The sequence below is a fragment of the Leptonotus elevatus genome, chromosome 1, assembly GCF_054856555.1.
Source record: "Leptonotus elevatus isolate MCC_2025b chromosome 1, RoL_Lele_1.0, whole genome shotgun sequence".
In the NCBI taxonomy this organism is placed as follows: domain Eukaryota; kingdom Metazoa; phylum Chordata; class Actinopteri; order Syngnathiformes; family Syngnathidae; genus Leptonotus; species Leptonotus elevatus.
Window position 1 is genome coordinate 13,450,001 of NC_141239.1, and position 14,089 is coordinate 13,464,089.

The window sequence follows — 14,089 nt, forward strand, 5'->3', positions numbered from 1 at the left end:
ACCACTCAGCAGAGCGCCCAATCTGACTCCCAGTGCCTCAATCAAATTCACCAAAATCGCATTATACCACTTGTGCCACAACTAAGACCTGCTTTCAACTGGTCTAATGTTGAGTCTACTTTCAGCCACCAAATTGTCAGGTGTGCCAGGGGTGTGTAGAGGAAAATGCCATCGGGCCACCGCAACGCCCAACATGGTGCAGCATGGTATGACAAATTCACATAACATATCGAAGTAAGTTTTCACCGGCATGAAAACTAGGATTCACCAGTTTCTACGAAAATAAAGCCCTCAGTATCATTTCAAACTTATCTTAGAACTGTAGTCCTCTCGTTCAATTTAGTTCTATACAGGTTGGTTGTGACACTCACAGTTGGTTAGCTTAGCCACAAAAATCCTCGCTTTGTCTACAGATGCAAAAGTGGGCCTTCCGTTCTCGACAAGTCCTGAGCACTTCTTGTAGCGTCCGCAAGCACACTATCGACAAGGTTCACAAACCTTTACAAACTCGCTGTGTCCTTACTACAAATGTTCATGAATTCACATTTGCTGGGTTTACACTCACTCAGAAGCTTGGTAGAAAACACTCATTGCCGCGCATACACTTCATATTGTTCCCACGTTGAGCTAAGCAGCAGCTAACCGCTAATAGCAGACTTTCGTTTGCGCTAATGATGCAGCACAATTAACTGACATTAATTTTACACAACTGATTCACTCACATCATCTCAATAAGCACTATAAAGTGTTAAAAGCACGGCAATATCTTAGTTGAACGGTAAAACTTAACTGTGGGCACAAAACTCTTTATCGCTCTTCCTCTCTCCATGTAACTCATAATTCTGATTCCCGTGTATGTTGTAACACGTCACTGACTCGTTCAAGGTCCCGCTCAAACATGGGAAATGACGGTGTCTTCAACATTAAAGTCCAACTCAGCCCGCCAACCAGACACTTGCTCCACCCCTAATATTTGAAAACGGCGCTCAAAGGAGGCGTTGCCTGGAGGACCGTTAGGCTTGCAAAGGGGGCGTGATCTGGCTGTGATTGACAGCAGCAGTGAAAACTACGGTCAAATCAATTTCTATACTACCACAAGCTAAATAAACTAACCAAATGGTATGCTAATAAAATCACTAACCGGGAAATTGATATAAAGATACAATTTCAACTCCAATTCGCAAAGTAGGTGTGTAATAAGGCGTGTACGAGACTGAGCCGGTGGGTGACAGAACGACTACGTCGGCCTCACAGAAGTGGCGTGGGTATCCCAGTGTTTAACCTGAAGATGGCGCCACGCAGACGCCAAAATAAGGACCAGTATGTAGACAGCATTAGTAGACATCGTTTATACAGTTTATCAGCAAAAAAAAAGTTTTTTTTGGTGCTGATGTACCCTTTAACTATTTTCTCTATGTTGAGGTGAACTTTACAATTCAACTGATAAAGTACAAATTTGCAATGAGCAACATTCCTTTTAAAAATAAAGATCTTACAAATGACTGGATTAAAAAAATAAAATAAACCAGAAGCGTAAGATGTCTCACATTCGCAACCCGTAAAACTACAAATTATTATTAATATTGTTTTAGATGTATACACTACTGTTCAAAAGTTTGCGGTTTCTTCAAAAATACTTAGGCTGTGTTGAAAAATGTGCCATGAGTGAACCGGCGGGGGTTGACTGTATTTCCTGGGTTTGTGTAACTCGTGTGCAACCGCCCATGTGCACTTGAGAGCCCCGGTGTGTTCATTAATCTCCGTTACGGGAAACAATTCTTCCCCTGGCGTACCCCTGACCCGCCACGCCGGCATCCTCATTTGTCTCCATCTGGGTGGCACGGGAGCTCGTCACTTACCAGAGCGCAGTAGGTTTCCGGCGGATCCCCGCACGTGATGTTGGGTGGATCGAGGGTCACCCGCAGGTACTTTGTCATGTCGGTGGCTTCGGGCTGACAGGCCATGTAGTCCCACGCCAGGCCTTCCTCCGTGTAGATCTGCGACTTGCACACGTCATAGTGTCCCCAGGCCGCGGGGTAGTGTTGCATGGCGTAGGCCACGCCGCCATAGACGGCGTGCAGGGCAAGCAGGATGCTCAAGATCATCTTTGAGGGGAATCCTCCTCTTCTTTTCTTTGTTTAAATAGTCACAATAAAAGACGTCTCGGGATGATTTAAACGAGCCGCAACGTTGTCAACCACCGCAGCATCCTTTCGCGTGATTAGCCTCCGTGTGGTCACTGGAGACGTGACCAACAAGAGTGTGGACGGGTTGGTTGGTTAGCGGTCAGATGCGACGTGCAGAGAGGCCGTCAGATGTGGCGGTCTGAGCACCCCGCGTTGGTTTGTTGTTTGTGTCCACGGGCTGCGCCGTCCTAAAGACAGATGAGAAAAGATTTGGTTTACAATGATGCTCAAGCTGGCTAATAAGGCTGCACCTTGCTTACTTGGTAAAAGAATAATTTTAACTCGGTTGCTCCCCAAAACGTATAAAAATTTTCTATTTTAAATATTGCCATGGTCCCAAGAACAAATGTATACGCTTTTCTATGTTTTTTTAATGCTAGAGCATGCAGAAGGCTTTGATGCAGCCTCTGACCTGAAGAGGTCGCTTGAAGCAATGGTAGTTATTACAAAAAATGACCAGCTGTTGGCGGCAGAGTATAAGAGCGCAACCAGGGCCATGTTGCAACAACCTGTTTTCTCCAGTGTTTTAAACAAATTTGTGAATAATGATGAACCATGATGAAACTTAGCTATATTCTAATGCTAATTGCTGCAAAACGGAAACAGATACAACTATACTTTTTTTTTATCCTGATGAAAGAAAATACTCTAATCTTTCTTTTGGTAGGTTCCATGTTTTTATAGCAATAGAACATACTATTCTGTGGGCCTTGAAAATGTTGTCAAAATCTAGTAAAACAGCCGTGTTTTTTTCAGTGAAAATGGCCGAGAGTCAATGAGTTAAATACAGGAGACAAAAAAGACCTTCCCACTTAATAATGAACAACCAACAGGTTTTTATCTTCAGATAAGACATTTTTGACTTAAATTTAAACTAATTATAGACAAATCTCTCCCCATAGATTTTGGTCTATGAGACGAAGTGACGTCAGAAACACAGTAGCGAATTTAACGACTAAAACATTTGAGTACATTTGGTTTGTTAAAGTCATCAGCATAAAAAGCAATTGTATCAGGTTGTCAGCATCAAAAGTAAACGCGTAGATTCAGCCTTTGAAAAGTCCGACGGCTCTCAAGAGCCTATATGGGGCACTGGAGCGCTGCTAGCTGCTTTTCATTTTACCATGGTGTTTATTAAATATTGCGCACAACCGTAATACCATTTTTTTTTTTTACAAAAACTAATACTGAAACTAACTAAAACTAAACAAAAATTGGGCATTTTTAAATAACTAAAACTAATAAAAGCTAACAGAACCTCCTTGAAAACTAATAAAAACTAACTACATTTAAAAAAACAAAACTCAAAACAAAACTCAAAACGAACTGTAATGAAAATTCTAAAGCTATAATAACCTTGGACTCAACAACCAAAACTCTCCCGCTCAAAACTACACCCTCTCCCCCATGTCTATTCATTCCTGCCTAATGAACACTTTATTCATGAACACTGTACTTTTTGTTTATCAAGCACAAAATGACCGGAAAAAAATTCTTACCTACCTGACAGTTCTGATTGTCACTCCAGCTTTCATCGACGCTGTCACCACTTCTTTGGCGGCGTTTTAGTTAGAGCGCTGACTTGATCGGGTCTGGGAACTTTAGGTTTCCCGACCCGACCAGCTGTTTTTTGGTGACAGCTCTGACAAAGGCTGAAGTGACAGCCAAAACCATCGGCAAGGTAAGAGATTTTTCTCTTTATTGTTAAAAAACGTTTCTGTCTGCACCCCCCCCCCCCCCAAAAAAAACGTTATACCTGTAGAATACATATTCTCTACATATGTGTTACACACACAGACACGTGCACACACACACACACACACACACACACAGGCCCCACATGATGTCACATCTGACAAAGTAAATTGATTTGATGTTTGCCCTCCATGGATTCACGCGTGTACGCCTCTGTAATAACCTGGCTTCAAATCAGAGAATACAATTCAAGTGGAACGCGAGAGCCGCAAAGCCCAATCTCTCTGCGATTTTCATACAAAGGGGCTTATTTCCATCTGCCCAAGTCACTGCATTTAACTTATTGCTTTTCCAAACTGCTGCCTCGTCGCCAACATCCCAGCTTCGCGAGGCATTTGGGGAAATATTAAAGTCAAATAGCGCGACAGAAATGGTCTCTTTGAGGGATTGTACTTTTGGCGGCGGAGCCATCACAAGTCATCAGTCAAGACGACTAACTGCTAACGGCGCCTGGCAGCAGTCGGTCGCAAAGTCACGACGACGGCTGAGAAACCAAAGTTTAAAAAGCGCTGACGAACGCAATGACATGTTGACGACCGATATGTTAATACGAGCCTTTAAATAAAAATGTAAAAAAGTTGTAAATGTCAGCCTCTGATCTGAGGGGGCATCATGGGAAGGCACCCCCTACATACGCCCGCCTTTCATAACGCATGACTTTCATTACAAAGCCAATTTAAGTACCAGCAGCAGGGTGGCGGCTGCACTTTGCTTCCTCAATCCCACCCACCCCATCCTATTTTTTATTTAATAGGCAACACGGCAAGCTAATAAGCAGCAGCAAATGTAGCTAAGCAAGGCAATATTGCTTTGATGGCAATGTCAGATTGAAATGGGAGATGAAAGACAGGTGTCAGCGCATGAGTCTAAGTATTCAACGTGGTTCTGCAAAGTGGTCCGACACTCGTTCTTTGATGGGGTGATCAATTTTCAGAACTGAGTGTAATCATTTATGAGTATAAAATTCCACTTTTGCCCACTTGGTATGTGGCTATTTTTGAAAAACACCAAACAACAACAAAAGAAAAGAAACAAATCTGACAGTCACAAATTCTGCTACTTGAATTAATCAATACTGTTAGCGTTAAGTTCCATTTACACATAAAGATGCCAAATGTTCAGTATATTAAAAGTGAACAATTTTAAATATTAGGGGTGTCAAAATGAGTGCGTTAATTAGGAGTGTGCGATTAATGATCATTACTTACTTGGAAAGCTTGTACTCGCAAAGCAGCAGACACAGCCATGTCAAAATTTAGCAGTAATAAATTGAATAATGATGCATATATTTGTGGAGGCTGGGGTCAAATTGTATTTTACAATAAAATTGTTTTGTCAATGTCAAAGATTAAATAGCTCTTAATATGAAAAGAAACATGCACTGGGCTGTCACCAATGTCTTACAAATACAATTATGCCATCTAGTGGCAGATAATTTTTCTCAACACAAGTCAATATCACATTCGCTTTTTACAGTACAGTTTATCTTTTTAATTTTTAACACAATTTTGTGAATTATTATGAAAATTTGTGTGTCAGTGACTAAAAGATGCAGCTATATTTTTTATTTTTTTATATATATGTTTTTATACTTTTATGTTAACAAGAGTATGAAAACTTCAAATATTTTATTGTACAATTTGAACAGATATAAAATTTGCGATTAATCGTGAGTAAACTTTTGAAGTCATGCGATTAATTACGATTAAAATATGTAATCGCCTGACACCCCTAGTAAAAATCTCAGATTGAATGAATATGTTTTTTAAATTTATTTATTCTTTTTTATAATGTATAATTTGTAGTACTAGTATTGATTTCTATTGTGCCCAGTGATGGTTATCATGACTTGACTTGACTAAAAGGTTCGAGATGCGATCACTTTAATTATGTGATAGCACATGCATGTTCCTAGACATGACTGAGCGTGCTATGGATTATTTTGAGTTCTCCTGCTTATTTCCATTGTGCAAGGTCGCAGTTATTGTGAATAACTGGCGTGGGAAGCTGTCGTATTAAATCACACCATGTCCACTTCCACACCCTTCCACACTGAGTGGCAAGCCCAATCTCATGGAAAGTCATTTGACGGTGAAAAAGATTCGGTCAGATTCTATAATAAAAAGTCATCAATATTAGAGCAGCTGTCAGTATGCAAGGAGAGGAGGGATGTTAGATGACCACCCCCCCCCCTCCTCCTCACTCAGTCGCATTCACTCTTTCAAGCGAGTGAAACACCGCCTTGTGTGTGCAAGTGCGCATGGGGGTGTGTGTGTGTGTGGGTTCACACAGCCTCCAAGCGTGGATGTGTTTTCAAAGTCAGCGGGCGGCCAAAAGTCCCCCTGTCGGCTTCCACTAGATGACCAGAACGCGTTTATTGGATTCATTTAAAAAAAAAAATCATGCCTCTGATTTATTTTCCGTCTGAATGCATGCCAGTGACATCACGTCTGATCACTGGGTTCCACATGATTTAAGCAGCAATATGTTGGAGCTGTTGCCTACAAAATAAGAGTGTTTCAGTAAATGGTGGCTAGAAGGGACAGTTATTCACTCAACCACAAACTGATTTTGAAATATGAATGTAGACATAAGTGAAAGTAGAGTTAGAGACACTATAAAGTGAACTGATGTATATTTTCTAAATACTTTATACATTTTTTAAGATAATTGCTGAAAATGTAGCGCACAATTGTGGAGCTATATTATTAAACTACACCATTTTAGGCTTTCTGATTTTTTAGGGGTGTGGCTAAATAAATTGTTCCTCCCCCCAGCATATAATGCTGCGTTCAGACCACAAAGGAATTAAGGTTATTCTCACGACACAATTACATATAAAGTCAGTGCATCCGAGCCGGTTAGTATGAAGAAGACTTGTTCACAGCCAACAACCAAGATAGCGCTAGCATATAGCATTAGCGAAAACTTAAGCACAAACACTGGCCACCTGATTGACTAATAATGTTCATACTTTTTTTCTTGTCACAGGAGAGCCTTCTCTGTTGTGACGTGGCGTAAATGAAGAAGCTATGTTCGTGTTCCACGATCAAATTCAGGTGAAACGAAGCGACATTTCACCTTCGTACTGAATGTACCATAAGGAATTGACCGCCTTCGTTTGCATCAACTAGCTATGCCTACAGCCCTACACCATGAAAATGCATCTTCATTTCCAACTGTTTGCTGTGCCTCGTCGGCCTTGAGCGGACGCACGTCAAAGAGAGAAGCTGGAAGAGCGAGGTAAAAAAATTCAAATGAACTTTGACGTAACAGCCAACATTAGGACATGAGCTTTGCGCTCAACTGGCCACTTTGAAGTGCTTCTTGAGAAATACCTGCAACCACTCGGTGGGCTATACTTCAGACATCTCATACATGATACTTACACATGATACTCGGTGAGTATCATGTGTAAGAATAAGGAACCAGTAAACCCTAGCCCTTATTTTTATGCAATCATAACACTATAACCCTTACCCTAACTTAAAACCAACGCAGCATTTCCTAAACTTTCCCTAAACAGTCTTAATAGTCTTGTGTGATAAGAAAGACCATTAAGGCTATTTACAGACCCATTAAGACTGCTTAGGGAATGTTTAAGAATGTTTCCTAAACGTTCCCTAAGCAGTTTTAATAGTTCTCTAAATCGTTAGGGAACAAATAGGAAACATTTCTAAACGTTCTTTAAACAGTCTTAAAGGTCTTCTGTGGTAAGAAAGACCATTAAGGCTATTTACAGACCCATTAAGACTGCTTAGGGAATGTTTAAGAATGTTTCCTAAACGTTCCCTAAGCAGTTTTAATGGTTCTCTAAATCGTTAGGGAACAAATAGGAAAAATTCCTAAACATTCTCTAAACAGCCTAAATGGTTCTTTAAACAGTTAGGAAACATTGTAGCATTCTCGGTTGAAATAAAGGTGGTGTCTCCAACTGATGTTTCACAACTTTCATTAAACATTCCTTTGTGTGAACACACCGGAAGAGCTACAATACAAATAAAGAAAAAATGCCATCAATAACTCAAACGGTAGGTTTTGTGTATCCTTTTACCATATTTAAACCATATATGATAAATAAATTGCCTTAAATGATTACGTGTTATAGCCTTGACAATATCTTCTTTGAATACGATTGACAGTGTATATTTAACATTTTAAACCTTGCCCTTTGTCCTTGTGAACCATACAGAAATACAGATTCTTAGTCAATAAAACAGAACATTGAGCATTAGCGTTGCTAAATATTTACCAAGGTGCGTTAAGCACACTCTAGTAGATTAAAACGGTAACGTTTTACTATGCAGTAAACTACACAATGAAGGTGAAATATAGCAACATTAGCTAAACAATGAAACATTGCATACGAATCTCGTTCCCTTCTCAACCAGGTGCTAAAGAATCGTTCACTGAATTAGTTGTAAACGCGCGCACACGTCTTCTCTGCACTTGGAAGAAGCCGCTACTAATGGCAATACGTCGGTTACTTACGTCCGTTCCTATCGGTTTATTAGACCTTTTCCTGTATCCTTCAAAATAAAAGTATCAACTATATTATTATAGCACAATAAAACAACGCAATTCTGCAATAACAAAAATAATAGCAGGGTAATTTACAAACATACTTAAACTTTCTCTAACAGTCTTAATGGTTCTCTAAACAGTCCCAATGCTCCTTTCGAAAATTTGAACATGTTCAAAATGTCCTTGTGACAAGAAAGACCACTAAGAGAACATTTAGAAAATGCTGCGACCTTGAAAGAACCCTGATGTGAAATCAACGTTCTAACTTTTCTAACTTTCTAACCACCAAACTCTAGTCCTTACTTTTACCCCATTACTGATCTTGCCATCATCAAACTCTGTATTACATTGCCTTTGTTGCTGGATGTAATAATTCCACTTCACATCTACAGGGGGAGTCTGGGAGCCAAAACATCTCAACCAACGAAACACCTGTGTCACAAATTGAATCAATCTCAAAACAAATCAAGTGCACCATTGTGCAGCCATTTCAACTGCGACTCATCTTTGTATGGAACACCTGCTCGACTCGACAATCGACGCGCCCGCACCGCCGCCATGATGCCGTGAGACATTGGAGCCAACAGGCGCCCTCGTCCCCCATTGTCCAATGTGAGTCACGGCGGGATCAGTTGGCAGGCACTCGCATGTCTGCACTGGCACATGTTTGTGATTGTCTTTCTCCTTTTCTCCACACATCCCACTGCCACCTCCGCCTCTTCCGCGTCTTGTTACAATAAGCCGTAACCACTAAAAATAATACAAATGCTGTGTACGTTAGCTCGCTTTCCTTTTGCAAGGAAGGGGTGACAACGTGAAGGACCCTGCTACCGCCCTGCATTATTCACGCACTACTTCTCTCCGATGACCGCAAAAAAAAAAAAAAAAAAAAAAAATGCAGAGCACATCGCTAGCATTCATCTAACATTCATGCAACCAACACAGACGGACAGCACAAACATTAAATAACTCAGGAGACCCTTTCACACTGAACATCTAAGATGGCTTCCCCCCCACCCCCAGCTGCCGGCTCCAGGGGGGTTTAAGTCGAGCTGTAATTTGCCGTCTTTCTTAACCCAGACTGAACGGCACCTTTGTGAAAGGTACCGAGACCTCAGTGCAAAGACTTCACATTCTCCTCTGCGTTGAAAGCAGTTGTCGCTGTCTCAGACCCTGTCATCACCATCCACCCTGTATAAATTCACCAAGCGGTGACGGCCACATGAATGTGCACTGCAAAGGGTCCCAACGAGCATGCGAGACTCAACTGCCCACTTTGTGCCGTGAAGATTAAAGCAATTTTCTCAGTCCCAGACATTCTCGCTGAAGTCACTACCCATCTGAATGTGCCAAGCTACAACATCTGTGTGAACATACACCGAAGGGGGCCGGGAGTACTGTGTGAAGTTTATCAGTTGAGACTCACTGCTCATCCCTCTTTGTGTCCAAAGCAATTGTCACGGTCCTAGACGCTGGCACAGATTTTGCCGCACATTGAATTACCTGAATCCGCAACACCTGCAAGAACCCACACTTCCAGAAGCAAGTTTTAACAGAATCACTCCCCACACGATTGTATTGGAAGCAATTGTCCCCCGTCCCAGACGCTGACATTGTCATGCATCTAATTCAAATCAGAATGTGGCAAACCGCACCGCCTGCACAACGGCTCACTAAAACGTCCCACAGTGAGTACGTGGCGTTTAACAACCAAGACTCCCTGGTCACACTCCTTTCGGGTCAAAAGCACTTGTCACTGTTCTGGATGCTGGCACAGATGATGCATCTAATTATCTGAATGTGGCCAGCCACAATGGCTGCATGAACAACACTTTAACAGTTGCGATTATTTGGGGAATTTGAACAGCTGACAAATAATCCCCATTTTAGGAAAGGGGGGGGGGGGGGGTGGTGTTGAATGTCATTATCTTTGCCTTATGTTGTAATGTCCAAAAAAAGTATGTAAAAATCGGGGGGAAATTTCATATTTTTTTGACCGTTTAAAAAAAAGGCTAACATCAGCCAATTAAATCAGGTGGCAGACTAACCGGGTGGGCCCTACTATATATAATGACAAAAATGAATGCAAAAGCCATTTGCCGAGAAATGATGTACAGATGTGCCAATTTCGGCCCCCGAACCTCAGGTTGAAAAACCTTTACCTCAGGTTGAAAAACCTTTCCACTTAGTGTTGGGTGATAAATTAATATCAATATTAGGGAAACATCACAATACGATAATTATCACGATATTGTGGGGAGGTTGGCAACATAAAAACGGTCACAACATTCCAAAAAAAAAAAGAGGTCATACTAAGAAAAAACACACACACAATATTGTACATAACAGCAATGCATATAAACAACCTACAGTCTCAAAAAACACTTAATATTGAGGCACTTACTTGCTAATGCACGCACACATTGAGTTCCTCCACATATTGACTCAGTTCACAAGCATATTGCGTTCCCCTTTATCTGACCATTAGCGTGGATTTTAAACATAGAAGGACCAAAACATGTCTTGTGAAAATTAAACTGCACTAAAACTCTAACCACCAGAGGGTGCTAGGACTGCACAAATGGAAATCAACCTGACTTTTTTGCTTCTTTTAATATCGAAGATATTGTGGCAGTTTTAAACTTGCGATATCACGATATTGCCGTTATCATTACATCCCTAATCAATATATAGAGATAGACATGGGATCAATATCAATAGAAAATAATGTTTGATAGAAAAAAAAATTGACAGACAACGTGAGTTGCTCCACGCTGAATCAATCACTTGGCGTGGCGTGAATAGACTCATGCCAAGTTAGCGTGACACCCACATTAGCAACCAGACGCAACAGGCGCTAATGTTTGTTTTGCTGCAGTCGTGTAGCTCAGCAGTGGCGGAGCACTTATAAAACAGAAAAAGAAAATGAGCACTCCCCCAGATGAAATGACAGGAGAAACACCCAAGGCTCATCAGATGACACTGTTGACAAGAAAGGCTCAAAAAGTTCAGCAATGTGGATGTTGGTTTTGTAGTCTGACAAAAGCACAGAAACGTGCACGACAAATCGTGTCGAGTGTATGTTTACACGAAGACATGGAATCTTTTCAAAGCAATCTTTTTGCTTTTTTTTTTTTTAACCACCTAAAGAATTATGAAGTATTTAATTCAAAAGGCAAGTGTGAACAAGGTACAATTAAGATTGAAAAAAAAAGTATACATTTGTTTTATTTTGTCATGTATAATAATATCAACAGATATGGAAAAAAAATCATGATAGATTTTTTTTCAGGATAAATCCTCAGTAGGATCAACGTTGACAGTCTGCACCACCTACTGTACATTAGATGGTGTAAGAAAAAAAAAAAAAGGTTTTCTACAGTATAGTGTCTAGGACACCTGTTTTGAATTGGATGAAATTCTTTAACTATGAAATGGGCCCTGAATGTCTGCTTCAAATCAAAATTGCAGACTATGTACAATTCTAAATCGGCGAAACTGGCATCAGGCACTCTTAATTTTCAATTTTTTTTTCTTTATGACAAATCCTTAAAATGTTCAGCAAATTCTGACACCCACATCAGATGAAACATCTACTTCCGATTGAACTCATTTGGGTGAATTCCCTCGTAGGAGTTCTTCAAAGTAAATCAGAACCCTGGAATTCACCCCAAAATGGCTACTTCAATCCAAAAACGGCCTACTTCCTTATAAAAGTATGGCATGGGTCCCCAAGACATTTTGTCTTGTTCTAATGGACACAGGCACCAAATTTTTTTGTCAATCATCGGTGATAGACTTCTAACTTTCCAGGGGGCACTACTGAGTAACTTTTGGGAAGGGCGGTTCTTGATGAGAACCCCAAAAAATTATTTTTACAAGTACACACCTATTTCAAAAAATTCCCATGCATATGTTGGAAACGTATAAACTGAAAAGACAACATAATGAAAGAAAAAAAGATTCCCCGTGTGATAAAACACAATTAATCTCTGGCAAATGAAGTGCTATATCCAACAAAACGTTCAGTTTAATGTATCGGTAATTAATTCACCCTGCGTAAAATCACCAGCGATGCACCAAAGCCATGACGTAGAGAAAATACTCACGTTCAACAAGTTATCCAGAGCCGCGAGGACGGATTCAGATTCAGTATTCTCTTTGCAACTTTTAACACGATTCCTTCAATTTCTGGTGCGCGTCAGTGTGATGAGGAGTGCACTCCAACTCGGAGGCACTTCGAATGCTGTTGCTTGTGTTGGCGTTACAAAAACACTTTAAACGTCAAAGTCCATCATTTTTGTTTGTTTGTTAGTTGAGAAGAATCGGTGCAATTGCTCATCTTGTTGCACTGCAGAAGAGAATCAAGCGCGTTCAATCGACGGTCCAAAATACTGAGGTAGGGAGCCGTCTTTTTTTCTTTTTTCTTTTTTTTTTCTGTGTCCGCCGGGTCCTAAAGGTAACACCGCCGCATTTTACGCGAGAAAATGATTTTGAAACTTATATAAACTCATTAAAAAAAAAGGAGAAAAAAAAAGACGCGTGTCATTTAAAAAGATGATTTATTGCAGGTTAGGGTTATTAGTCGTTATTAAAGTTAACGAGGCGAAGATGCTTTGCACTCAAGCCGTGCAATTGACACTTAAACACATTCAATTGGACGAATAAACACGAAACGGTGAGGTTGCAAAAAGATTGGGGGGGGGGGGCGTCTTACCTTCCATGAGTATGAAGGTGAAGCGTGGCAACAAATAATCCGGGTACACGCGGGTGTAATCACTGGCCGACCGCGTTGCAGCGCACACTGCCGGGGTGCAGCAGCAGTCAATGCTGGCTGGGTGGGCTTCACCCCCACCCACCGCTACCCCCTCCCTCCCGGCGAGGAGTCGCGGATGCCTATCACCTCCTCCTCTTCCTTCTCCTCGCTTCTACTTCTTTTTCTTCCGCGAGGCGCCAAAGCATCGCCGTGACAGGTCGCTAATAACGCCACAGAGGGTTGAGAGGGTCGGTGGGTAGGGTGGGGGTCGCTCTGTCCAAAAGACTGAAGGTCAGCCAGCTGTGAATGGGTTTCTCATGTATGTGTGAGAAACACAAAATTAGGCTCAAGATGCTCAATATATAATCAGTGATGACTACTTACTCAAGTGCATGGCAAATGAAAATGTGTAATTAAAAATAATATTCAGTTCATCTTCATTATGGTGACGGTTTATTATACAATAGTGCCTTCAGGTACAATTGACCAAACTTTTTCCAGATTTTTCCCAGTTTGACGAGTTGCGAGTGCTGTATAGTACTGTTGAACTAAACTCAGTGAAGAATCAATACATGTATGCAGAACATGTTTAGTTCTTTAGCTTCTATTTATTTGTGTTATTCTATTCATATATGCTTATATTGTTTACACACACAAAAAGTTGGTAAAAAACACATAAATGGAAATAAAAATAAGGAGTAGAAATCTAGCCATTTAAAAGCTGTAACAGCACCGACGAATGCAAATGCAACACAATGTTGAGGGACAATACGAATCAAAGTCCTTTCTTCACAAAAACTCAAGCAAACAGTAATAGAAACAAATCAAGAAGTTAATCAGCACCAACAAATGCAAATGCTTGATAACA

The 14,089-nt window shown here is 40.8% G+C and overlaps 1 protein-coding gene and 1 long non-coding RNA gene across 5 annotated transcripts in view; one reads left to right on the top strand and one right to left on the bottom strand.

Annotated features, from left to right (window-relative positions):
* Positions 1-13,375, bottom strand: part of LOC147180954 (netrin-G1-like) — an 83,990-nt gene extending 70,615 nt beyond the window's left edge. For 3 of the 4 annotated variants that reach the window (XM_086091709.1, XM_086091700.1, XM_086091683.1), the window contains exons 1-2: positions 13,183-13,375; positions 1,860-2,374 (exon numbers count right to left, since the gene is read on the bottom strand). In XM_086091709.1, coding sequence (XP_085947835.1) covers positions 1,860-2,105 — 246 coding nt within the window. In that variant the 5' untranslated portion in view covers positions 2,106-2,374; positions 13,183-13,375. Of the gene's footprint in view, positions 1-1,859; positions 2,375-12,574; positions 12,852-13,182 lie in introns of those variants that run through there. The other variant, XM_086091691.1, reaches the window with a different exon arrangement.
* Positions 6,729-8,954, top strand: LOC147180955 (uncharacterized). Its single transcript, XR_015093567.1, has 4 exons — positions 6,729-6,801; positions 6,933-7,000; positions 7,076-7,184; positions 8,858-8,954. It is a non-coding gene; the product is annotated as an uncharacterized LOC147180955 (long non-coding RNA).
* Positions 13,376-14,089: the final 714 nt, after the last annotated feature.